The sequence below is a fragment of the Misgurnus anguillicaudatus genome, chromosome 4 (genome assembly GCF_027580225.2).
Source record: "Misgurnus anguillicaudatus chromosome 4, ASM2758022v2, whole genome shotgun sequence".
Classification (NCBI taxonomy): domain Eukaryota; kingdom Metazoa; phylum Chordata; class Actinopteri; order Cypriniformes; family Cobitidae; genus Misgurnus; species Misgurnus anguillicaudatus.
The window spans coordinates 18,593,466-18,617,115 of record NC_073340.2 but is presented as its reverse complement, the minus strand read 5'-3'; the positions used below and the strand labels follow the sequence as shown (position 1 = coordinate 18,617,115).

Here is a 23,650-nt window from a genome sequence, read left to right as displayed (position 1 = left end):
TCACACCAACAAAAACACGTTTGCTGCAGTATCCCAAAACAGCCTAATTGTCGAGGTGTTTTGCTGTCAAAATATGTCCCGAGACAGAATGGTGAGATTTCCATTGCGGCGGGTTCAAACCAAGTTGAGAATTCTTTCTATAATTAGTGTAGCCTTTCGAATTCATGTTTTCAAACTGTACAACAAGCTGTCATTTTATAAGGGAAAACATAAGGAGATTAATTTTTATATTACAATTATGTAAATATTGATGCATAAACCCTCTAAGTACATGCAAAAAGTCTCTAGTCACTTTACTGTCCCTTCTGAATAAAGGTAAAAGCATGTTGGTGAGTCCAAAACATTTACTGGAGTACCGTAAATGCCATTTTCTTGTATTTTGGTGCCTTTTAATTAAATAATTGCTTTTATAACATAAAAGGTTTGGTAAACTTGTTGTGATGCATGAACGCAGCAGGTAAAAGTAGTGAAAACAAGCAATGGAGTTAAAATGATATGGACTCTAAATGAGTCAAGTGGAATGGATTTGAGGAAGCAGCAGCGTGGAAGTCAAGGCTGTAGCTAAGTTTAATTTATTAGGGCATTCCTCTAGTGAAATAGATTTGACTGACGATGCTCTGACAAGTGAACAGACATGTGTGATAATTTCGAGCAAAAAAGTGAGTCAGTCCAATAAACTTAAAGACGGGGTACATTTGAAAAACACTTTGGAAAAGGGAGTCGGGCCTACAGTTCTCAACGGGCCTGAAAATTACAAACCCGGCCCGTGGCTTTTAAATAATATGCTATATACACTCACCTAAAGGATTATTAGGAACACCATACTAATGCTTTGTTTGACCCCCCTTTCGCCTTCAGAACTGCCTTAATTCTACATGGCATTGATTCAACAAGGTGCTGAAAGCATTCTTTAGAAATGTTGGCCCATATTGATAGGATAGCATCTTGTAGTTTATGGAGATTTGTAGGATGCACATCCAGGGCACGAAGCTCCCGTTCCACCACATCCCAAAGATGCTCTATTGGGTTGAGATCTGGTGACTGTGGGGGCCATTTTAGTACAGTGAACTCATTGTCATGTTCAAGAAACCAATTTGAAATGTTTCGAGCTTTGTGACATGATCCTGCTGGAAGTAACCATCAGAGGATGGGTACATGGTGGTCATAAAGGGATGTACTTGGGCAGAAACAATGCTCAGGTAGGCTGTGGCATTTAAACAATGCCCAATTTGGGGCTTAAAGTGTGCCAGGAAAACTTCCCTCACACCATTACACCACCACCACCAGCCTGCACAGTGGTAACAAGGCATGATAAATCCATGTTCTCATTCGGTTTACACCAAATTCTGACTCTACCATCTGAATGTCTCAACAGAAGTTGAGACTCATCAGACCAGGCAACATTTTCCAGTCTTCAACTGTCCAATTTTGGTGAGCTTGTGCAAACTGTAGCCTCTTTTTCCTATTTGTAGTGGAGATGAGTGGTACCCGGTGGGGTCTTCTGTCGAAGCTCGCCCTGTTGAGTGGCAAAACATTCAACAAAATGGCTGGTGTTCATAGTGGCTGCTGCGAAAACACCAATAAAACTGACTATTATCAGCTGAAATTGGATTTAGTTGGCTTTAACAGTGACCCTAACAACTTGCCAAACAACCAATAGTCTCACTGACAAAACTTTGCAATTACATAGAATAAGAGTATTCATTGGTGTTTTTTAGAGGATTTTTTTATCCCCAAATTTTACATACCTGACATATGGCTACTGCTACTGATTTACTTCTCCTTTGAGTGTTTTTGCAGTCTGGATAAAGACAGCTCCAAATTTCTGTTGAATCTGTTAGCACAGTCGATCACACAACTACTTTGCTATGCTAATGCTGTCGCTCAGACTTTTTGCCACTGAGTGGGCGTAACCGCAGTCACTTTTGCCAAAGGTGACGTCACGTGCACACCCTCTATTGGGGTAGAGGCTTGTTTGTTTAGGTGATTTCAAATGTCAACATTGGCTTTCAGAGATCATGCACCCCACCTTTAAAAGGTCTTGTCACGTCGGAGCCAATGGTGTAGAGGACGGTGCTCCGACACGATGCAGATGCACTTCGCAGTTCGAATCCCGGCTTGAGGTCCTTTGCCAGTCCCATACCCCTCTCTTTACCCTATGCTTTCCTGACATCTCCTTAATTACTATCTATCCAATAAAGGCAGAAATGAGCCTATATATATATATCTTGTCCCACCCACTTACAATGATTCTGATGCCCATGTGTAAATGGTTGAAAAAATTTGGTCAATATCCAAATATATTTGGTAAACCTCCTTTAACTGTGTAAAAGACCGTAGTTTATCCAATTCTTCTTCTGTTCACTTAGAGGTCTTTGTCAAAAAATCGTTGTGGTTTCTGACAACAAACTGGAATTTCTGAATGGCCTGAGAACGGGATTAAGCGGATTTGAAGCAAAAGTATTTGATAAAGGTATGATATGTTTGATCAATTTGATAAATATTATTATCTCATTTTTGACGGAGGTGGCGTTTAGCTGCTGAGCTCTTCATTTACAATGTTCAGAGACAAACTGCCAAACTAAAAGCTTAAAAAGATAAATACAAGAATATCTAAAAGTTTGAGATAATAACAGACATAACAGACTGTCTGAAGGCCAAGGGGACCACCAAAATAGTGAAGCAAAATGAATATGAACATAAAAGTTTATTTCAATCCTAAATTTGCTCTCGCACTCCATCACGCGCGCACTATCCAATCTAACCAGGTGTGATGAAGAGCGCAGGCCATTAAGCTTCATTGATGACATTCAACTGGCATCAAGTGAGTCACAAAGTGATGAAAATATAACTGCAGTTGCTGTGTTGCAAGGTTTTTGACAGTGTCGCATCAGTCACCCGCCTCTCATGCTGTGTTACTCAAAAGTATAATCTTGTTTCCTCACCTCAGACTAGGCGTAAAGTAGGCTGCTGTGATAGAAATTAAACTGTTGACACGGCCGCTCAACCCCATCTCATCCAACTCCGAGCATCGTGAATACACCGGCAAATACAGATAGACGTGTCACTGATGAACTGTAGAAACATTGTGAAGTTAATATAGCAAAACTGTCAAAACATGGTAGAATAACTTACCATACAATATTACTGGTTAAAATAGTACTTATAAAATAGTGCTGGGGACATAAAATAAACGTTTAAAGTATTGTCATTCATAAAACTTACTACTTCAGCACCAATCCACTTGCTCAGAGGTGCGATGTCATGTGTACTTCTGGGAAGATAGGAACTAATTGATACCCTGAGATGAGCGGGCCTCAAACTTTAAAAAATGGCAGATGAGAGCAGGATTTCTATGTTGCCAATTTGCCAAATCGCCATAAAACACCAGAAGAATACCATGTTAATAATTCTGCATTCCAGGCAGGTTTTTTGAGCCTGTAAATCACAACTTCCAAACCACTACTCGGAACTGGGAGTACATCAATCTAGTACGAGTGCACGGGTGGGAAGTCACGGGTTTGACTGCCGTTCAACTTCTGCTTATCAGTCGTTGTACTATTTGTAGATTGCGACGATTGGTCGGTAAAGTATTTGTCCCGCCCTTCTTCTACTGTGACTGCGCTTTTCACCCTAAGTTAAAGGAGCGGTGAATCAAACAATCAATTTTAACTTGATAATTTGTTATATAAGAGGTCATCATACTAAAATGAACATCCTGCAAGTTTCAAAACGGAAAACGTCCTCTTTACTGAAATATAACAGTTTTTGGCACCAAGTAAAAAAAACAGTTGGTTTAGGAATGTGGCGAAATATGATGTCAGAGAGAAGAATTGAAACACCTCCCCAAACCCACATACAACGACCACTTTTGTACCCCTGACCACAGCTTCGCGTGACACACGTGTGGGCCAGGGGCAAAGCAAACCATGCAGTATCTCAACAATCAGTAAACATATCTTTAAAGATTGCCAAATGTAACCAAAATGATTTTGGCTCAGTGATCTGTTATGAGTAACCATGGAAACGGAGTGTTCGGTTGTGGAAGAACCATCTGGGAACAACACAGAGGCTGTATAACTTAACTCGGTGAGTACTGCTCACGTGAGGAGTGTTTGTGTACTTTGTGTACAGCAGATTAATTCAAAAAAGCCACAAGTCGATGCTGGATTTGCAAAGAGACTGTGATTAAAAGCACCACTAATATGGGATCTGACAAAAAATGACAGAGCAGTATACACAGTAAGTAAAACATTTTACTTTATTTAAGTTTCTGCGTTTCACTATTGGTTTGAAAGAGATGTCCTGCTGGAACATCCATGTCTAAACACGTGTTTGACTGTTTTAATTTACTAAAAACATAAAAAAATTAATAAAGGTACAAAACTTAACAATACAACTGTAATATAACGATAGAAATATACAAAGTTAGTGATAAGGAAGGACTTACCAGCCGCAATTTAGATTCTGATGCCCGCTTACTGTGTTGAATACGGTATTTTAGGCAAGTTGCGTCTGAACACTCAACGAAGCTTTTTTATCATATAACTGTGGTATGTAACGTTACATGTATGTAGCAACCTCACAAGCACAATAGAAATATACAAAGTTAGTGATAAGGACTTATCAGCCGCGGTTTAGATTCTGATGCGCGCTTACCGTGTTGTATACGGTAATTTATTCATGTCGCGTTTAAAGTTTTGTTTCTACTTTACTATACGTATTGTTATTTATGTGTATCATCTTTAGAACCCAGAATCTTTTGTGGCTCAAACATATACGTGTTCGGCTGCTATTTTTACACATTAATGTTTTTAAAACATTTTCCCACATGTAACGACGGGGAATGAAGCTGTCCAATCATAGCAGTGGGTGTTTACGTCCAGGTCTTCAATGTGGCCCACCCCTTCAAACGAACCTTTTCTCCAGAGAGCCATTAATTCATGTTACAAAATAGCCTATTACTTATGGCTTTTGATGTTTTTAAATGTTACAACCACGCGAACATCATAAACCTCAGACAACAGTATAAAACAATAAAACTGATAAATTCAGGGCCCCTTTAAACATCTATTATGCCTTTGAGACCGATTATTACTTAGCGTTTGGTTATTTGTATAACAAATATGTTTTTAGTTATGTCACGCTGTAAAATATTTTATTGAAAATGTGTAAATTGTAAAAAGGGTTTAGAACAACTGATTTACTGACTTAATTTAAAGCATTAAGGTTTTTGAGAGGATAACTTTGAACTTGGACCCAAATACACAAGTGAGTCAATACTCATTTATAAAATGCTGCGTAAAAACCATCCTACATTTGATCTTACGATCATTTAACAAAAATGCGTACGTGTGATTTATAAACCGAACGTATGCGCAGAAAACGAGTACCCCTTTCAAATCTATAAATCGCAAATGAACTTGAACTTGTGCGCGCAGCCGAGCTGTTTCAGATCTCCGCCTTTAAACGATACGTAATTAATGTCAGACATAAGATCGCTTGTCAATATTTAAACCCAATTTCAAACAGCAAGAATGGCTTATATTTCCAAAAACCTTCAGCAATCAGACAAGCAAAAGTGCGTACGTCTGCTCAGACCCTGACGTGGCGCTAAGCACTTTTCCACGTCAAAGACAGTTTTTATAAATATGGACTTTGCCGTGGATTTTTGCCTACCCACATTTTACGATCAAATCTGTGCGTACGCACGCTTCATAAATGAGGCCCCAGCACTACTAGTAGGTTTAAATAAAGAGGGAATGGGTGCAAGATCTCCTTCTACCTCAATTTATATGTAAAGCACGCTAAATTACCAACCATATGCTGCTCCTCATTTACAGTACTACTATAATCATCCAACTAGGAGGCCATGGGAATGAGGATCCATCATCAGTCGGATTGCTCTTTTAGTTGAAAGATGTAAACATGCCTAAAGATGAGGCAAAGAAACAATCTGTTCTGCATATACACTGCCCTCAGTTGACCATACAGGAAAATCATGGAAACATTAATTCATACTGTAACGGATAATAAATGTTCTCTTTTTTTCTTTATTATCAGAAAGTATGAGTGAACCCGGTGCATAAGTTTTAGAGTTAAATATACTTTCTGGTTTGTCTTGAAACTTTGGAACAGACCTTATCTGAGTACTATAATCATTTAATAACGTCTCTGTAAGGAAATGAAATGCTAAGAATACCCCATTATTACTGATTCTCGCACAAATAAATGATGCAGAAAATTAGAGCATGTACAGGAGGTGACCTGAATAAAGCCGCCAAATGTACAAATGTGATTATAAGTAAATTGAATAGATAGAGAGAGAATAACAGTGTAATTTTACAGTAGGCCTTTTACTTAATGATATATTTCCTGCAGTTTCTCCCCAGAGCTCTTTGGCCTCAGTAGGCATTGCATAATGCCTTAACACAGATTGACACATCCACTGCCACATGATTAAACTGGTGGCTGTGCCCAAACATTAATCAGCTGTTTGCAAAACTACAAACCAATATACCAGGGTTAGGAAATATATTGAACATCTGTTCAGAGAAACTAGAGTATTAAACAGATGCAGGCAAAAATGGGATGAACTTCTTTTGAAGAAGAAAGATTTCAAGAGTCACTAAAAAACAGACTCTTGAAATAAAGCAGAAGTTACACTATCACTTGGCAGCTCGCTCTTTCAGTCCTTAAGCCCTGATAAAAATAGAGCATGCAATAGCAAACATCTAGAGTACTGCTAGGGAGATTAGAGGATTATTTACCCATTTAGTCTGATAAGTGCGTATTCTGTTAGAAGGAAGGATGTTGAAAGGATGTGCCCTGCATATTACAGCCCTTTAGTTGTTGGATAAGATTACATAAAGATATACAAACCTTATCTATTTTTGCCACATATGCTCATATGATCCACGTGATGAACAGATTACAATGATTAAAAGTCACAAAATCTCATTATAATCTAGGATTTGAATGCTACAAACTGTTGAAATTTTATTATTTTGAAAATAACCTTTCTGAAAATATCCTTGCAATCATACAGCACGGTTTCAGAGGATGCACATAAACCAGATAACCGTGGGTTCAAATCCAGGTTAGAGTACTTACAATTGCTCCTGTCAGGTCCTGGGAGCAACATAAAGTCTCCAGAGCCTTAATGGGATTTCCCACACAAACTACCAAGACACCGATGTTTCATTTAAGTGTAGCCACAAGGTATAAAGCTATGGAAACCATGTAAGTGGTACGCTGGTGATCAGTATAACAGAATACAAATCTGTTTTCCCATTAAATCGACGAATGACCCTCAAACTATACAGGCTCTGCATTTTTTGAGTGTGCTACTAACTCATGAAATGTGGAAAGTATTCGAGGGACCCAAATGTGCAGGGAGGTCCACAACAATATTTGGTATTGATGTAAAGGGCCCAAAGTTACCAGCTACCTCCTTGGGTAATACATTTATGGTCAATGCAATGACCACGCTAGCCATATTGCACAGTATGTCTGTGTATGCATTTGGGGTTTTTGATTTGTTTGTTTCTTTGCTTTTTACAGGTCAACACCAACCCTCCGACCTCTTCTAGGAATGACAGATTGGGAATGCACACATAATTTATTGCTAAAACTTTACAGAGCTTTTTGACAGCGCTTATTATCATATCAGGGTCATATCTGAATGTATAACAGGATGAAGACTGAAGCTTGCATTATACTACCTGGTGTTGGACACAACTGGTATGTAAAAGCTGCACATGTTTGGTTTATCACAGCAAGTCTGCACAGTAATGGATTATTAGGCAGCACAACACACAGGCATTTGTGTTTTTCATTGTGTTCAACTGTGCATAAAACAGTGTGCATGCACAACACACTTTATTGTTTTGGAGGAATCACACTTATTCACTGCTTGCATTTCTTTTTGACTTATGTACTGTAAGAGGGCTTGCAACACACCTACAGTAACATTTATTTGCCAGGTATTGCATGTATCTTTTAAAGTACATGAAGTCCGCAAACATATAATTTGAAATGGAGATAATACAAATATTTTTGCAATCAACTTTTTAAGTTGAATAGGATTTACAAGTACTGAGTTGCTGTAATTTATTAAAATAAAGTTGACATAACAGCAACTCATCACTTGTCATGACTTGTAAATCCTAGTTGATTCAAAAATACTTTTCTATACTGTATAGCAGTGGTCTCCAACATGGTGACGACAGTCAACAGGTTGCCTGCACGAAGTCTGTGAGTTGCCCACCACAGCACATTCTATTAATAGTCTCAATTTTAATATTTATTTATTAAATATTTTTATATTAGCTTAGCTTATTTTATGAATGTTAACATTTTAAACAATGATACACCATATCAACAAGTATAATAAAACAAATCATCCTACATAATGTAAATAACCTTCTGTGAAAATATAACATTAATATCTTTAATACTGACTATTAAGGTCATGTCACAGATTGAAATTACAGGCAGGGTCACATACAGTATGATCAGTCCTCTCATCTTGTGCTTAATTCATGTGTTTTGGATAAGTTGCTTATATGTTCAAATGTGTATAATAATGTTACATTATTATGGCATATTTGCATATGCAGTTATATGTTAAAACTAACCTGTTATGTAACTTAATAGGGAACAGTTAATTTCGTGTATCATTGCTTTATATTCAATGGCAAATGATGGTATTCATTACTGTGTGTGCGCAAAACACTGGAGGGAAGCCCCTCCCATCACCATTCAACTTGTAGTTGATCATCATTGCAAGTTGCAACCAGTGTGAGGAATAAACTTCAGACTGGCAGACAGTCGTCAAATAATGTAAGAATATATACATTCATGTCATTTTCATTTTTTTCATCTTACAAATGAAATATGCTTTGTTGTTTCAATTCAGTTGATGTATAGAGACGCGCTGTTAGAGGCTTATTTTGCGCGTACCCTTGTTTATTAAACCATAGACGAAACAACAATTTAGTTATAAATTCGTTTAAGTATGCACTAGGATTTGTACTACGCATTTAAATTGTTGAGATTTAAAAATTGTGTAACTTTGTAATATAATGCGTCCATGCAGCAGTCGGTAGAGCATCGCGTCACCAGCGCAATGGTCGTGGGGTTCGATCACAGTAGGCTACTAATGAAAAAGTATATTTTGTAGTGCACTCTATAGGTGGTTTTGAAATAGATCGTCTGTCAAATGCTTCCACGTAAAGGTAAATTATTGGGATGAATACTCAAACTGGCTAGTGAGTCCTTTTATGCGCTAAATGCAATCAGCTAAATAAAGTGCGTTACTGTAAAGATAACGTGATTTAAATACACGGGATGCTCTGAGGACAATGATCATTAGTCACGGTTTAGACCGTCTACTTTTAAGCCTCAGATAAGGAAGGTTAAGCACACAGGTGAACATGTAGATGATGGGATCAGGGGTTTCCGCACCCCCTGCTGAACCTCAGTCCCATAGTGCCAAATGGTGTGAGTTTCAATGCATGTATGTCGCTGCATTTTCTCAAGTCACAAACTGTACGTTTCACCTGTCTGCATGTTTTCAGCCTTATGTCTGCAAACGAGGAGCGCACATTCATTGCTATCAAGCCGGATGGCGTGCAGAGGGGTCTGGTAGGAGAAATCATCAAACGATTTGAACAGAAAGGATTCAAGTTAGTTGCTATGAAATTAATCCAGGTAAGCTGAAATAATATTTAGTCTATTCAGAAGATCTGATACAATACAATCCCAGCTAACAATTTTTGGTTCCCAAAACGTTTTCCTAACATTAGTTTTTGGTTCTAAAAACGTTCCCCATACGTTAGTTTTTGGTTCCCATAAGGTTTTATTTTAAGGTTTGTTTTTCGTTAGTCAGGAAAGTTTTCTTTACGGAAATAAAATGTTATTTTTAGGTTAGTTTAACCTTCCCCTAACGTTATAATAACGTTAGTTTTAGGCTAGTTTAATGTTTGAATAACGTTATGGTTACGTTAGAATAATGTTATGCGAACGTTATTTCATGGTTACAAAACATAACCAAAAAATAACCATTAGAGAATGTTCTGTATAAGTTATTTTTAGGTTATTTAAATATAACCATGATCCTGCAATGTTATGGGAACGTTTTTTAATGGTTACAAAAAAACCAAAAAATAACCATTAGAGAACGTTCTGTATAGGGTTGCCGGTTTACAAACATTACAGGGTATGCGCTCATCCAGAAGGCAGAAAGCCCACTTGGTGAGCTGATCCGCTACTGCAACAACCTTAATTATTGAAGCGTTCTTTATTGTTTGTATATAAATAAAACTTGATTTTAGTTGGATCTGTTTTTCTGTCTTTATTTTTGCAGTGTTACTGTGATACATGTATGAATTATAATGTTAGGCTCATAACGTAATAGTCGCATCTACTGGTATGTTAACATCAGGCACCCAGCACTGACTCTGTTGGTACTATTTTCCACGCAAGAACTCTTTGGCATTTTGACTTACAGACACCGTTATTAGCCTACAACACAATGCACGTCTCTTCTTTTTTGCCTCTCGCTTGCGCGCGCAACCAGTTAATGACGTCGCCGTGCAACCCATCTATAAGTTATTTTTAGATTATTTAAAACTAGCCACCCTGCAACGTTATGGGAACGTTATTTTATGGTTACAAAAATAACGAAAAATATCCATTAGAGAACGTTCTGTATAAGTTATTTTTAGGTTCTTTTAAAATAACCACCCTGCAACGTTATGGGAACGTTTTTTATGGCTGCAAAAATAAAACCTAAAAATAACATTCCCAGAAAAAAAAAAAACCTAACGTTATGGGAACGTTCTGTGTTTGCTGGGATGCTTGCTTTCAAGCCCATTTGGTTTAAAATAGCCTACTATATTACTTTACTATAGTAAACTGTAGTAAAATGCCTAAAAACTGTCTTCAGTATATAGTAATTATACTACACTAAAGTAGAATTCACATGTAGTACAGTATATAGGCTACTATATTATTATACTAATAATAATATTATTATTTTACACTATGTATTTTTAATGAAATTTGGATGTAAATTTGGATGTAATTTAATGCATATGGTAGTGATGTATGCATTTTATTGTTGTTATCTGTATATGGTCTTGTGTTCTGCACATTAAAATGTACCCACACAAATTCACTGGTTTACTAGGGGTTAAAACCAATTACTTTAATAGTGGTCTCATTTTGTGTGTGAAGTTATGCCTGCTACATATCCCCATGTGATCATCTAATTAAAGTAAGCCCAAAATAAGACTTTGGTGATATCACAGCATATATGCAGCACTTGTTTTTTCCAGTGCTTTGTATTGTTGTTTGTCTTTAATCCAGGCCAGTGAGGAGCTGCTCACACAGCACTACATTGACCTGAAGGACCGGCCATTCTTTCCTGGGCTTGTCAGTTACATGTCCTCAGGCCCTGTGGTTGCTATGGTAAACCTGTTTATACTGCTTTATTTTTCCCTTAGCATGACCTTAGGGAACTTTAAATTCAGTAATGTTTCGACTTTATTGCTAATATTCATTTCGTGATTTATACTGTACTGTATAGGTGTGGGAGGGTTTTAATGTTATAAAAACCAGCAGAGTAATGCTTGGTGAGACTAATCCCATTGACTCTAAGCCTGGGACTATTCGGGGTGACTTGTGCGTTCAAGTTTCCCGGTAAGAACTAATGCCAAACACTTAAATAACATTTTGATGACTTTATCAAATTGCATTCAACTTGAATATGAATGCAAGAGTTATTTTTAATACTTGAACTGAAACCCGTGCAGGGTTGCTTTAAAGGGGTCATAGCGTGAAAATCTGACTTTTTTCATGTTTAAGTGTTATAATTGGGTCCCCAGTGCTTCTATCAACCTAGAAAATGTGATAAAGATCAAACCAGTAACTTAATTGGAGGAAGCCATTTTCTACAAGCACGTGAAAAATTAGGTCGTTCAGATTTCGCCCGTTTTGTTTGGTAGGTAGCAAGGCGAATTACAATAATACCGCCCCCTTTATCTGCACTATCCAACCACATCACTGCCATTTAGTGCAAAGAGAAAGAGGGAGAAAAGAAGGACTTGACAGCACAATTCATTTACAACAAACCACCATCATTGTGATCAGTGTTTGAATTTTATCAGCTCATTTGCATTTTAAACGACACACCCCAAAACGGCACACTTTTGCCCAGTCCTACAAATTTGCAATTTTAAAATGCTATAATAAATTATGTATATGGTATTTTGAGCTAAAACTTCACACACACACACTCTGGGGACAACAAAGATGTATTTTACATCTTAAAAATATCTCATATGACCCCTTTAACGCATTTTCGGGTCAAATATACAGTAATCATTTTATGGGTTATAACCCAGCATTTTTAATGCAAAATGGTAATGTCCTGAACAATAGATTTCAAATAATACTAATTTTAGCTGTTCAGTGATTGATGTTGTAGCTTTTACATTTACCCCAAAGACTCTATTAAGAATCTGTTTGTCATGTTAATTTATCTCCATGTACTCACTAATATTTGCTAATATTCACTACAGGAACATCATACATGGCAGTGATTCAGTAGATAGTGCCAACAATGAGATCGACTTGTGGTTCAAACCAGAGGAGCTATGCGACTACTCTAAATGTCAACATAACTGACTCTATGGCTGAAGGATTTTTCTGCACATACTGCATTTCATTCCTCTGGTGTCTCATTTTATTTCAATTTCCCACTGTTTCTGTTGATTGTCTTTATAATAAAACTCATTTGTATTGAATACATTTAGTGTGAAAAGTACCAAAATAGAAGTTCTGTATTTTTGGTCAGTTTCAATGACTTTATTAAAAGACAAATACTATTGAGCCATGACATGAGGCATTTAATCTGAAGATCAATCTATTGTTTTATTAAACATATTCAAATACTCTGTAGTTCAAATTAATGAAATAATAAGAGACTTATTTATACTGATGGGACATTGAATGTATTTTTTAATCACAGCAATGTCCAAATATTGCCGTAAGGAATGAACTCTCGGACAAAGAACACAGTGCTGTTTAAAAAGATACTGTAGCACCAGTAAATGCTGCTTTCATAAAGTCTGTGAAAATATCATTATGCCATATAATACAAACCCTATCATTTTAAATAGTTACTTAAAAAAAACATGCAAGAACATGATGCTCTGCTCTTCTCGTAGACATGAGTTATTACATATTTTTCGCAATGTAGGTAACATTAAACAAAAAAAGGTCTCTTTCAGTCAAGGACTGGTTGTATAACCAGTGTACAGTACATGCAGAAAGAATCAAACTGGTAAACAAAAATACAATTCATACAATAAAACATACATAAAGTTTAGTGCATACATAATATAACTTTGGGGAAAAGTGCACAAGGGTCAAAGACATAAGCAGGTACTGAACTAGTTGCACATGATTGAATTGTTTTCTTAAAATTAAATTAACATTAATTTAATTTGAATAAAACTTGATTAAATTATGTTGAACTGGTGTACATAATTCCATTTTTTATTAATTTTTTATTTTAATTTTAATCATGTGCAACCAGTGTTTTTAGTGAAGCATCCTATTAGTATGATCCAATAGTTTGTACCATCTATTTTATGTGTTTTTACATATACAGTACTGTGCAAAAGTCACCATACCAGAATTATATTTTTGTTGTTTTGCAATGTTATAGTGATCAAATATAATTGCTTCTCAGTCTCTTTAAAATACATCCAGAAAATGTGTATATAGTAGTGATGGAAACGAGACTGCCTATGCAGAGTCCGAGTCAAGACCGAGTCTTTGAAGGGTTGAGACCGCGTCCGTTGGTTTTCAAATACAGTCGAGTCCGAGTCAAGGCCTAGTCTTTGAGGAAGCAAGTCTGACCAAAACCATAAAAACATGTCAGTTTTCATATTCATGATTTAATATCACCCCAGTTAATAATCAACAGTTAGGCCTACAGACTAAGCTAGATTGGGAATTGTTTAGAGGAGCAGTCTTAACGTCTTAATATGGACTATGCTTTAATTAAAACAGTGGTTTTCAAACTGGGGGCCCCAGTTTTATGACATTTTATGAAATACATTAATTTATCATGATTTCGGTGTAATTAAACCTAAAAAAATAAGGCTACTAACCAAAAGAACTAATTTTTTGTTTAATTTAATGTTTTTTTATTAAAATGTTGAGTTTTAGAACAGTTTTTTTGTCACAAATTTTCTTTGGGGGGCCGCGAAGGAATGGACCGTACACAAGGGGGGCCACACGCTGAAAAAGTTTGGGAACCACTGAATTAAAAAACCACATGCATCATCTTCTGCCTATTTATCTAGAGATAAATAAATGGCTCTGATAGCAGTATCTTTGCATTGCACCATGGGATGTCAATTTCAAATAATGCCCGTCAACATTGCCTTTTATTATTGTTATGTGTTGTATGTTTTTTTATATGAACATAAAAAATGCGTTGGTCTCGAGGACTCGGTCTGAAATTACGAGTCCTTCTCCTTCCACTGTGGTCCAAGACCGAGTCAAGACCAAGTCTTTGAAGGAACAAGTCCGAGACAGAAAACAGTCTCGAGACCAGTCCACTCGAGTACTACATCACTAGTATATAGTATTATAAACTGTATAAAAATGTAAACTGATGTGTCAAGTTTTTAGGGTAAACTCCCCTTCCACTTGAGCAATAGCAGGAAATTGCAGGATCTCTTAAACCTAAATGAAATAAAATCCTAATTTCTAATTTAAAGAAATTAGTCTTTTTACTTCATTCTGCTTAAAAACGCTCAAGATGTGTTTAGTGCCAAGAGAGGTCACACTAAACACCGACGGTGCCTAAAAAAGACATTTAGTCCTGAAAATTATTTTTTTTGTTTCCTGCATTTTCTGTTTGTATATTAATAAAATAAATGTGAAAAATAAATATGGATGGACATTAAAACTTCTAAAGAAACAAGTCTGGTGATGGTGGCGGCCTAAGACTTTTGCACAGTACTGTATGTGTAACCCATGTCTATTGAGAATTAAAGCCAAGAACACAGGTCTCAGGTCTCTTTTGGTCAATTGTGCCTGAAAAACATAGCGTTGTTCCTGTGGTTTATATCAATCTGCTGTATTTCGCTTGCAAATTTCAGTCAGGGTGACGGAAATTACTGACATTTTCACTACACAAATGCAATAAATTATCATTTTTATAAAAATATATACATTTAAAAGATGTATCCCATACAGTAATGCTTTATCTTTCGCTTGTCAAAATATACTATTGCTAAAATAACATATACATGTTTGGAAAAGTAATATACTTAACATGTTAAGATCTAGTTAAACATTTATGCAAAGGTTCACATATTATACAATGCGCAGTGCATTTGTAAATATTCTCAAACAGATGATTGAATCATTTGACTTTGTCTTCTGTGCTGACCTTGTCCTCTTTTGATATTGATACTGTACGTTAACAGTAATATAACGGTCAAACATACTTGGTCCATGATCATCTGAACTGACAAGAGTATTGTAGACAGGGTTTGGTTTCCTTTAAAATGACCTGTATTGTTGCTTGCATTTGAATAGAGAATAAATGCTTGTTCAGTCTATGGACAAGAAAACATTTCAAACAGTTGAAACATCTCACTTAGCTTGCACTGTACTGTACATCCATTGCTAGAGGCCAAAATCCTGATCTAAGAACAGGAAATAAAAGTGTCTCTGCTTGAAGAGCTAAAGTAAGTGCTTATGATGGAGCACATTCTGTCCAAGTGATCCACAGATGCAAAAGCAACGGTTTGGTATAAGAGATGTGTTTGATATAACGTTTCAAGTGGTTATCATACATTATTTTTAAATAAGTTTGAAGCATGATCTAAAAACATCCACTACGCCCAACAGATGTTCTGCATTGGATACTTTAAAGGCAATTTCTAATTAATAAGCAAAACTTTCATACTCTCAAAACTGTAAAAAACAGCTTTGTGTAGCTTTCAAAACATAGGCCTGTATAGCTACATATTTGGGCAATACTTTTGGGTGCCTGTAAAATGATTCACTTCACCTTCAAATATAGAAATTTCTTTCAAACCAATACTTACAAAACAACTGATTCGCAAGAGTGTGCTGTAAACAATGAGATGTGAGAAGTTTGATTGTCTCCTAAAAGGTTTTGCATCCACATGAAGGACTCATGCTGCATTAGGGTCAGGTCAATCCAACATGGCGTCCAGCTGGTCGGCTAGATCATCAAACATGTTTCCTATATCATCGAGAATGTTCCCAGCTGATTTCACTGTGTTGATGCCACTGGAGAAACAAGAAGAAAGTTATAAAGTTTGCATGTTGACTATACGTCTGTCTTAATATAAGCCAGGCTATGTCTGTCCCTTAAACCATATTTGTTGCCTTTGTCAAGATTCACAGCATCTGTATGCAAATCACCTGAATTAGCATATGGTACGGAACAAGTTAAATCTCTTCAAAACGATGTTCAGTGGTAGACAAAATGACCAGGAACACAACTGACAGTGGATTGGTTAAAAGAGGATTCAAATAAAAGTCCACACCATCTGTCTTCAACCCTGAGATAAGGACATGGACAATTTGTCTTCATCTCAGCCAAAACTATCAACAAGTCGACAGGACAAAAAAGACGAGGGAAGTGGAGATCAGTTTATTGCTATAGATTTCCCAATGGACAAGTGGTCATTTAGTCATTTTACCTAGAACCATCTGGAGATCTGTCTTATTTTAGTACAATTGCATGTATAGACCCAACACAATCTCATGGTACTTCGTATGTATTTTACAAGATTGCTAATTTGTATGAATTTTTAAACAATAATAAAACTCCCATATACACTCACCTAAAGGATTATTAGGAACACCATACTAATACTGTGTTTGACCCCCTTTCGCCTTCAGAACTGCCTTAATTCTACGTGGCATTGATTCAACAAGGTGATGAAAGCATTCTTTAGAAATGTTGGCCCATATTGATAGGACAGCATCTTGCAGTTGATGGAGATTTGTGGGATACACATTCGGGGCATGAAGTTACCGTTCCACCACATCCCAAAGATGCTCTATTGGGTTGAGATCTGGTTACTGTTGGGGCCATTTTAGTACAGTGAACTCATTGTTCATGTTCAAGAAACCAATTTGAAATGATTCGAACTTTGTGATGTGGTGCATTATCCTGCTGGAAGTAGCCATCGAGGATGGGTACATGGTGGTCATAAAGGGATGGACATGGTCAGAAACAATGCTCAGGTAGGCCGTGGCATTTAAACGATGCCCAATTGGCACTAAGAGGCCTAAAGTGTGCCAAGAAAACATTCCCCACAGAATTGCATGAATGAGAATTGAACAGGTGTTCCTAATAATCCTTAAGGTGAGTGTAAGTCATTTGTAAAAAAACACACAAAAAAACATACAACAGTATTAAAAAATAGGGTTTTTTTCAATTTCATTGTGACTTTAAAAAGATGGTTTACCGGACAGGGTTTAGGTTAACCCAGGACTAGGCCTTATTTATATTAGGCCATTTAAGGAGTTTTTACAAATATACTTTACAAAAAAACACTAGAGGTGTGCATCTTAAGACAAAACACTGGCACTGATATATGTTAAAATTCAAGGTGTTTTTAAATTAAAGCAGCTCAAATATGCATTTTAGTCTGGGACTAGGATAAGCCCTGTCCGGGAAACCACTCCAATATGTACCAATATGGGGAACAAATGTGAACTCTTTAGGTACAAAGGATACAACCCCAGTGACAGCTAGGGTACATATTTTGACCATTGTTTTCTGACATATTTGTTCGATTTACTTAATAGGAATTAGCCAACTCATAAAATATGTACAAATTCCTATGAGATTGGCTCTTAAAAATGTTTTCAAACTGTTCAACGCTCCTTTTAATATATGATAGGAGTACAAAAATAAGATCTTCATGCTTTTGAATTGTATATAAATATGTAAACTCTTTGCATTTACTATGGATTCCTGCATAGGTTGGTGATATAAAACTGTATTGGTCATATAACAGCAAAACTTCATATCTCATATCAATGATTTGACTCAAAGTTTGTCGATTTCTGGCTTTAAGTTGCTTTTGGATAAGTGTTTATCCGTTTTCAGTTGTTTAGTTTGTACCAATGTACAGTACTGTGCAAAAGTCTTAGGCCACCATGCCAGAATTAGATTTACTGTTTTTGCAATGTAATAGTGATCATATATAATTGTTTCTCAGTCTCTTTAATAGAATACATACAGATAATACAGGAAATGTGTATATAGTATTAAAAACTGTATAAAAATGTAAACTAATGTGTCAAGTTTTAAGGGTAAACTCCTCTTCCACTTGAGTAATAGCAGGAAACTGCAGGATCTCTTAAACCTAAATAAAATTGAATCCTAATTTCTTTTTACTAAATGTGTTTAGTGCCAAGAGAGGTCACACTAAACACTGACGATGCCTAAAGAAAACATTTAGTCCTGAAAATTTTATTTTTATTTTGTGTACATTTTTCCTGTATTTTCTGTTTGTATCTCAATAAAATAAATTGAAAAAATATGGATGGACATTAAAACTTCTAAATCAACAAGTCTGGTGGTGGTGGCCTAAAATATTTGCACAGTACTGTATATGTGGTATATTCAATAAGACGGTGCATTCACACGGGGCATAAGTGTTAACGCTTCCCATTCACTTTGAAAGGGTGACGTCATGCATTGCCGAACTGAATTGTGGATCCGTCGGTGCCGCGTCAGTGCCGTTGCCTGCGGCAGAAGTTGAACATTTCTCAACTTTTAAAGCCAGAGCTTGTGTTGCGGCCACTGTGATTGGCCGTTGGTCACGCTTCAGAAAAGCCTTCCGTCAAGCGTTAACGCTTACGCCCCGTGTGAATGTACCGTGAGTGTTAAGCAGCCTGTTCATTATAATTTATGCAAAAATCCTGGAAAATCTGAAGGGTTCACATACAGTTTGGTATGTCACCTAACTTACCTGTCTCTTGGATCGTCCTGAGCCAACTTCCTTTCCACAACTTTAAGCGCTGCTTCCAGAGACGTGCTGGTTTGCTCTAGTCGTTTATGTACCAGCACATTCTGGACTTCCGACACGGCCTGTGGCTTTCCTGAAAGCGCAGATTCGTATTGAGGTCCTTTGTTCGAGGGAGAGCGAATCGGAGGACTGCATAGAGGTGAAACTGAGTATCCAACGCTCTGTACAACACACACTGTCACTCCTGACATGGACAAGGTGGACATGTAACATAAATAAACATTATTTATTAGTAGAGGCATCCAAACATCTACATGCTAACAATAAGACTTACAAATCAAAGCACTTACAAACTTTTACAGTAGCTGTAGTTTTGTATTACAGCACTACTGAATAATTTGTAACCCAAAGCAGGAGATATGAGTGTGTTTACTAACCAAAGTAATCATTTATTTAAAACACACACAGGGTATTGACTTATGGCTGTGAGCACGTTACCTGAAGTTGCTGAAGCAGAATGACGTGTGGGCTTACAAGGGGTTGGTGGTTTATGCGGAGAGAGACTGGGTTTGTGTGAATTTGTCAATGCACCATTCTGCATGCACTGTGAGATCTCGGTCTCCACGCTCATCTCGTTTCCAATGTGCGTGCTTGTGCCTTGACCTTTGGTTTGCAGTTCTTTAGGCTTGTGTCTCCTTTTGACAGTGTCTGATTCTTTCAAGTTAAACTCGGGCACCTCTAAGGATGATTTAATAAACTGTGCTGGCTTCAGAATATCAACGCCAGTCTCAAAGGGCATTTTATTGGTTGCTATTTTGGTCTTTTGTTTGATGGTCACTTTGCCTTCTTCAGCGAAAGGTATGCTCTCCTGTGAGCTTCCTGTTGAAGATTGTGAACACGTCAAAAATGTACCGTTTTCCGGTTCGTGAATTGAAGATTCACTTGTTGCGTTCTTACAATTCCCTGTATTTTTTGGTGGGGTGGTTCCAAACGACGGACTGTTGCACGTTTTACCAGGACTTCCCGCGTTGTTCTCCAGTCGGGCCGCGATGCTTCTAACGCTCCCGGCGCTTTCTCTTTCAACCCCACTTGGGGATGAACTCAATCGCTTCGGAGGGGGTGGTGGAGGACCTTTTCTCTTTGCACGTACGGCGAAGGAATGACTGCGGGCCACCTGATGCCCGCTACAGCCGGCATTTACGCGACCAGGTTTACGTGTGAGCGTTGCATACGATGCCACGTTCTGCCTAGAAGGCGATGTTTTATCTTCTTCATTCTCTCCATCCGACAGCGCGTAGCGAGAAAGACTCTGGCTGCGCTTTTTGGACCGAGACGCCTCTCCGTTTGGTTGTGGAGCTGGGCTTCCCATGTTGCTGTTTTGATGCTTAATATAGCTAAAACCTCTCTGAACAGGCGATCCGTGCGGAGACCCGTAATGGGGCTTGGAGGGAGAGACCACAGGTCTGGGTTTGGTGAGAACAGGTGGGTATGCAAAACGTGCCACCTTATTGGCGATAACAGGAGGTGTCCTTGCCAGCACGGGACTGCTAGTCAAGGGGTGATGAGAGTGCAGCGCCAACACTGGTGTCATTTTGACAGGTGATGCCTGGCTACCATCCTGAGACTTGGCAACAGCATATTGCTCCTTGCTGTGGCTGCTGTCAATACTTCCCAGGCTCTCCTGTGAGCGGCTGTGGGTGGTGATAGATACCATCGGCTGTTCCTGTGACCGCCCAGAACCCCCCGATCGCATGCCGATGCTCTCCTGACTGAGACGCATGGATGCTCCGCTCACGACGCAGAGACTATCCTGGCCTCCGGCGTATCCGCTCCGGGCCATGGCATTCTGCAGCTCGGCGCTCAGTTCGCTGTCCTGGAAGGTGAGCATCTTTGGTGACAGAGGGGTAGAAGGGCAGTCTGGGTTTTCGTGGTGCTCGATGGCAACCAGCTCGAGGGCAGGAGGAGCTTTTCTGTGCTGCAACATTGCCTGACCTTCTGCCTGGTTCTTACGAGCTTTCTGCACATCAATGAGTTTCTTTACAGCAAGCATCAGCTTCTTCTGATGGCCTGTAGGTAAACAATACATCAATCCACAGACATATTATTGAAATAGAAGCATGAAGTGGTTTTCTTAAATTAATCTATCCATGCATCCATCTATGGATTAATCACTATCTGTAAGATGAAAGGTCCACTTACCCAGTTTAGTGATGCCAATTTCCTGCAGATCCTCCCATGTTATATCTTGTACTATGCTGATGGAGTCATATCCATTCTCTGCTAGATTTTTCTGGTACTGTGGCAGTCCTATAGCACCGAGCCATTTGCCAATATCAGACTGCGATAAATATACAAGTGCAATGGTACTATTATTAGATTAAATTCATCTACAGTGTCTTTCTCTGTCTACTCTAGTAGGCATATATCCTGAACATACTGTAAACAATTTTTCATCTGAAAAAGTTTTTAATATCCTCATATTTACTGGAATATAATCCGGCAACCACTCAGGGATGTTTAAGTTGCCGATCTCCACAGAGATCTTCTTGCGATGGCCGGGCTTTGTAACACCAATAGCAGTGAGATCCTGAAACCACAAAGAGAAAAAAATTAATAGTGCTGATCTCAGAAATACCTCAAACAACTGCATGCTGCATCTCTTTTAGCTGCAAAATCTATAGGATGTAGAAGAAGACCGTATTAAAACACCAGACCTGGATACAGACATACAGACAGACAGCTCACCTCAGGGGTCATTCTGCTGATAGTGGGTACATCATATCCTGCCGTGAGGAAATTAGATGTGTACTGCTCCAGCTGAAACTCTCTGAGCCACTGATAAATAGCTTCAGCATCCTTGAGAGATCATAGAGAAATCAGCAATTTTACAGCAAATACGGTTGCAGAAATAAAAACAAAAGCACAATGTGAAAAAAAAATTTTGGGCAGATGTTGCTCTTTTAAAGGTGGTGTGTGTAAATTTTAGCGGCATCTAGTGGTGACATTGCGAAATGCAACCAACAGCTCACCCCTCATTTTTAAAACGCATATCACCGGACAAACATGTCGTTTAGAGGCTCATTCAGACCACCAGCGACTTTCTCGCTGTGTTTCGCTCGTCTCTTTCAAAGAGGCGTTTCAAAATCTGGTTGTCATAAACAAATGAGTACCATCCACTCCAGTAACTAACAAGAGAATGATGACTTTGCTATTATTGGTAGTCGCTCATAATTCGCATAAACTCAAACTTTTCTTAACTTTCTCACATCGCTGAACATGCCCATACGGTCGCCAACGGTCTCTTTCACTCGTGCCTCCGGAAGTCGCCAAGCTTCCATTGAAATGAATGAGATAGCGTCGCTCTGCTACTGCTTGTCGCTAGCTGTCTAAATTGAGGCTTGAGACATCGTTGGGACGAAACACGCTCTGTAGAGCAGTTTGTCCGTTTAGGGCTACTGTAGAAACATGACGGCGACTTCCGTGTTAGGGAACCCGTGGTGTATATAGATAAAATGGTTCATTGTAAGGTAATAAAACAATACAGTTCATTATGTAAGGTCTTTATACACCACTAATAATATAGTAATGTATATATTATATTGGCTTTCTGTCAGGAGATCCTTCTAGAAGTTTATATAAAATTTTATATAGTAACCAAAGTCTCAGATGTTTCTCCTAAAATTGCTTATTAGAAATAAAAATAGAAAAATTGTTAAAAAGGCAAAATAATTCAAGGTTATTAATCTGGATTTGTGTAATTTCGATAAGAAATGTTTAGGTTTATACATAAAAAGTCAATAATATCGACATTTGATTGTAGACTTTGCACATCTGAGCTCAGTTTGTGACACTGTTGAGATCTCCCTTTGTAAGATATCTGTGTATTTTTCTCAAGAGAATATCTGAGACACAGGAAAGCAAAAAAGCAAAACTTTCCAATTGCTTTCCATTTAACCTACCTGGTGTCTAAAAGTAATAGAGATAATAAAGAGATCTCATCAAATCTTTATTATGGACTGACAGTCTATTAACATAAAAAGTAAATAAATAAATGGTAAAAATTCTTGTTTATACATCACAATAAAAGAAGGTAAAAGATTTCACATTACATTGATGGCCTACAGAAATGTGCATAATGTACACAGTATACATACATACTGAGCAATAGTAAGAGTTGTAAGGTAGTGATTCTAAACATAAACCTGGTCTCACCTTGCCATCTAGAAGCTGGTGTGGATGAAGGACGTGTTGCTCTCCAGTTCTGAAGCCACTCAGAGGAACTCTAAGTCCAAGAGCACCTAAAACAGAGATATAAACAGACATCATTTGTTGGTCAAATAGTCAGCTCATGATCTGGGTTTGGACCCGTGGAGGGTAAAATCTAAGATAAGTGAACACTTTAGGAATGCACTGTACTCTTTTAAACATATTACGTCTACATGTGAATGCACCAGTGACCTGACGGACTATATGTTTAAGCAGACTGACAAATAATGTTCTTCTGTTAACCCAGGCACTGTTTTTACATCACCAACAACAGATCACAGCAGAAAAGCACCATCACCGACATCTAGGGGACATATCATGAAAATCTGACT

General features: G+C 37.8%; 2 protein-coding genes across 10 annotated transcripts in view; one reads left to right on the top strand and one right to left on the bottom strand.

Annotated features, from left to right (window-relative positions):
- The first annotated feature begins 8,720 nt into the window (after positions 1–8,720).
- Positions 8,721–12,897, top strand: nme2a (NME/NM23 nucleoside diphosphate kinase 2a). 2 transcript variants are annotated; one of them, XM_055175273.2, is made up of 5 exons: positions 8,721–8,844; positions 9,582–9,714; positions 11,374–11,475; positions 11,594–11,706; positions 12,588–12,897. In XM_055175273.2, the coding sequence occupies exons 2-5, from the start codon at positions 9,586–9,588 to the stop codon at positions 12,691–12,693; spliced, it is 450 nt and encodes a 149-aa protein (XP_055031248.1). In that variant the 5' UTR covers positions 8,721–8,844; positions 9,582–9,585; the 3' UTR covers positions 12,694–12,897. The 2 variants fall into 2 exon arrangements, with proteins under 2 accessions (XP_055031248.1, XP_073722992.1); XM_073866891.1 differs by lacking the exon at positions 11,594–11,706.
- A 140-nt stretch (positions 12,898–13,037) lies between these two features.
- The window catches only part of caskin2 (CASK interacting protein 2), a 61,309-nt gene continuing 50,696 nt past the window's right edge, over positions 13,038–23,650 (bottom strand). For 6 of the 8 annotated variants that reach the window (XM_055175240.2, XM_055175242.2, XM_055175244.2 and 3 more), the window contains 7 exons: positions 23,265–23,350; positions 21,798–21,908; positions 21,538–21,639; positions 21,252–21,390; positions 19,551–21,119; positions 19,056–19,296; positions 13,038–16,350 (listed from right to left, as the gene is read on the bottom strand). In XM_055175240.2, the coding sequence (XP_055031215.2) occupies positions 16,254–16,350; positions 19,056–19,296; positions 19,551–21,119; positions 21,252–21,390; positions 21,538–21,639; positions 21,798–21,908; positions 23,265–23,350 (2,345 nt within the window). In that variant the 3' untranslated portion in view covers positions 13,038–16,253. The remainder of the gene's footprint in view (positions 16,351–19,055; positions 19,297–19,550; positions 21,120–21,251; positions 21,391–21,537; positions 21,640–21,797; positions 21,909–23,264; positions 23,351–23,650) is intronic. The other 2 variants (XR_008636832.2, XR_008636833.2) reach the window with 2 other exon arrangements.

Excerpts from the sequence above, each read along its gene's own strand:
- nme2a (XM_055175273.2), top strand. The coding sequence starts at position 9,586 with ATGTCTGCAAACGAGGAGCGCACATTCATTGCTATCAAGCCGGATGGC. Across the intron at positions 9,715-11,373 it reads TTGCTATGAAATTAATCCAG|GCCAGTGAGGAGCTGCTCAC; the intron begins GTAAGCTGAAAT and ends TCTTTAATCCAG. Across the intron at positions 11,476-11,593 it reads CAGGCCCTGTGGTTGCTATG|GTGTGGGAGGGTTTTAATGT; the intron begins GTAAACCTGTTT and ends TGTACTGTATAG.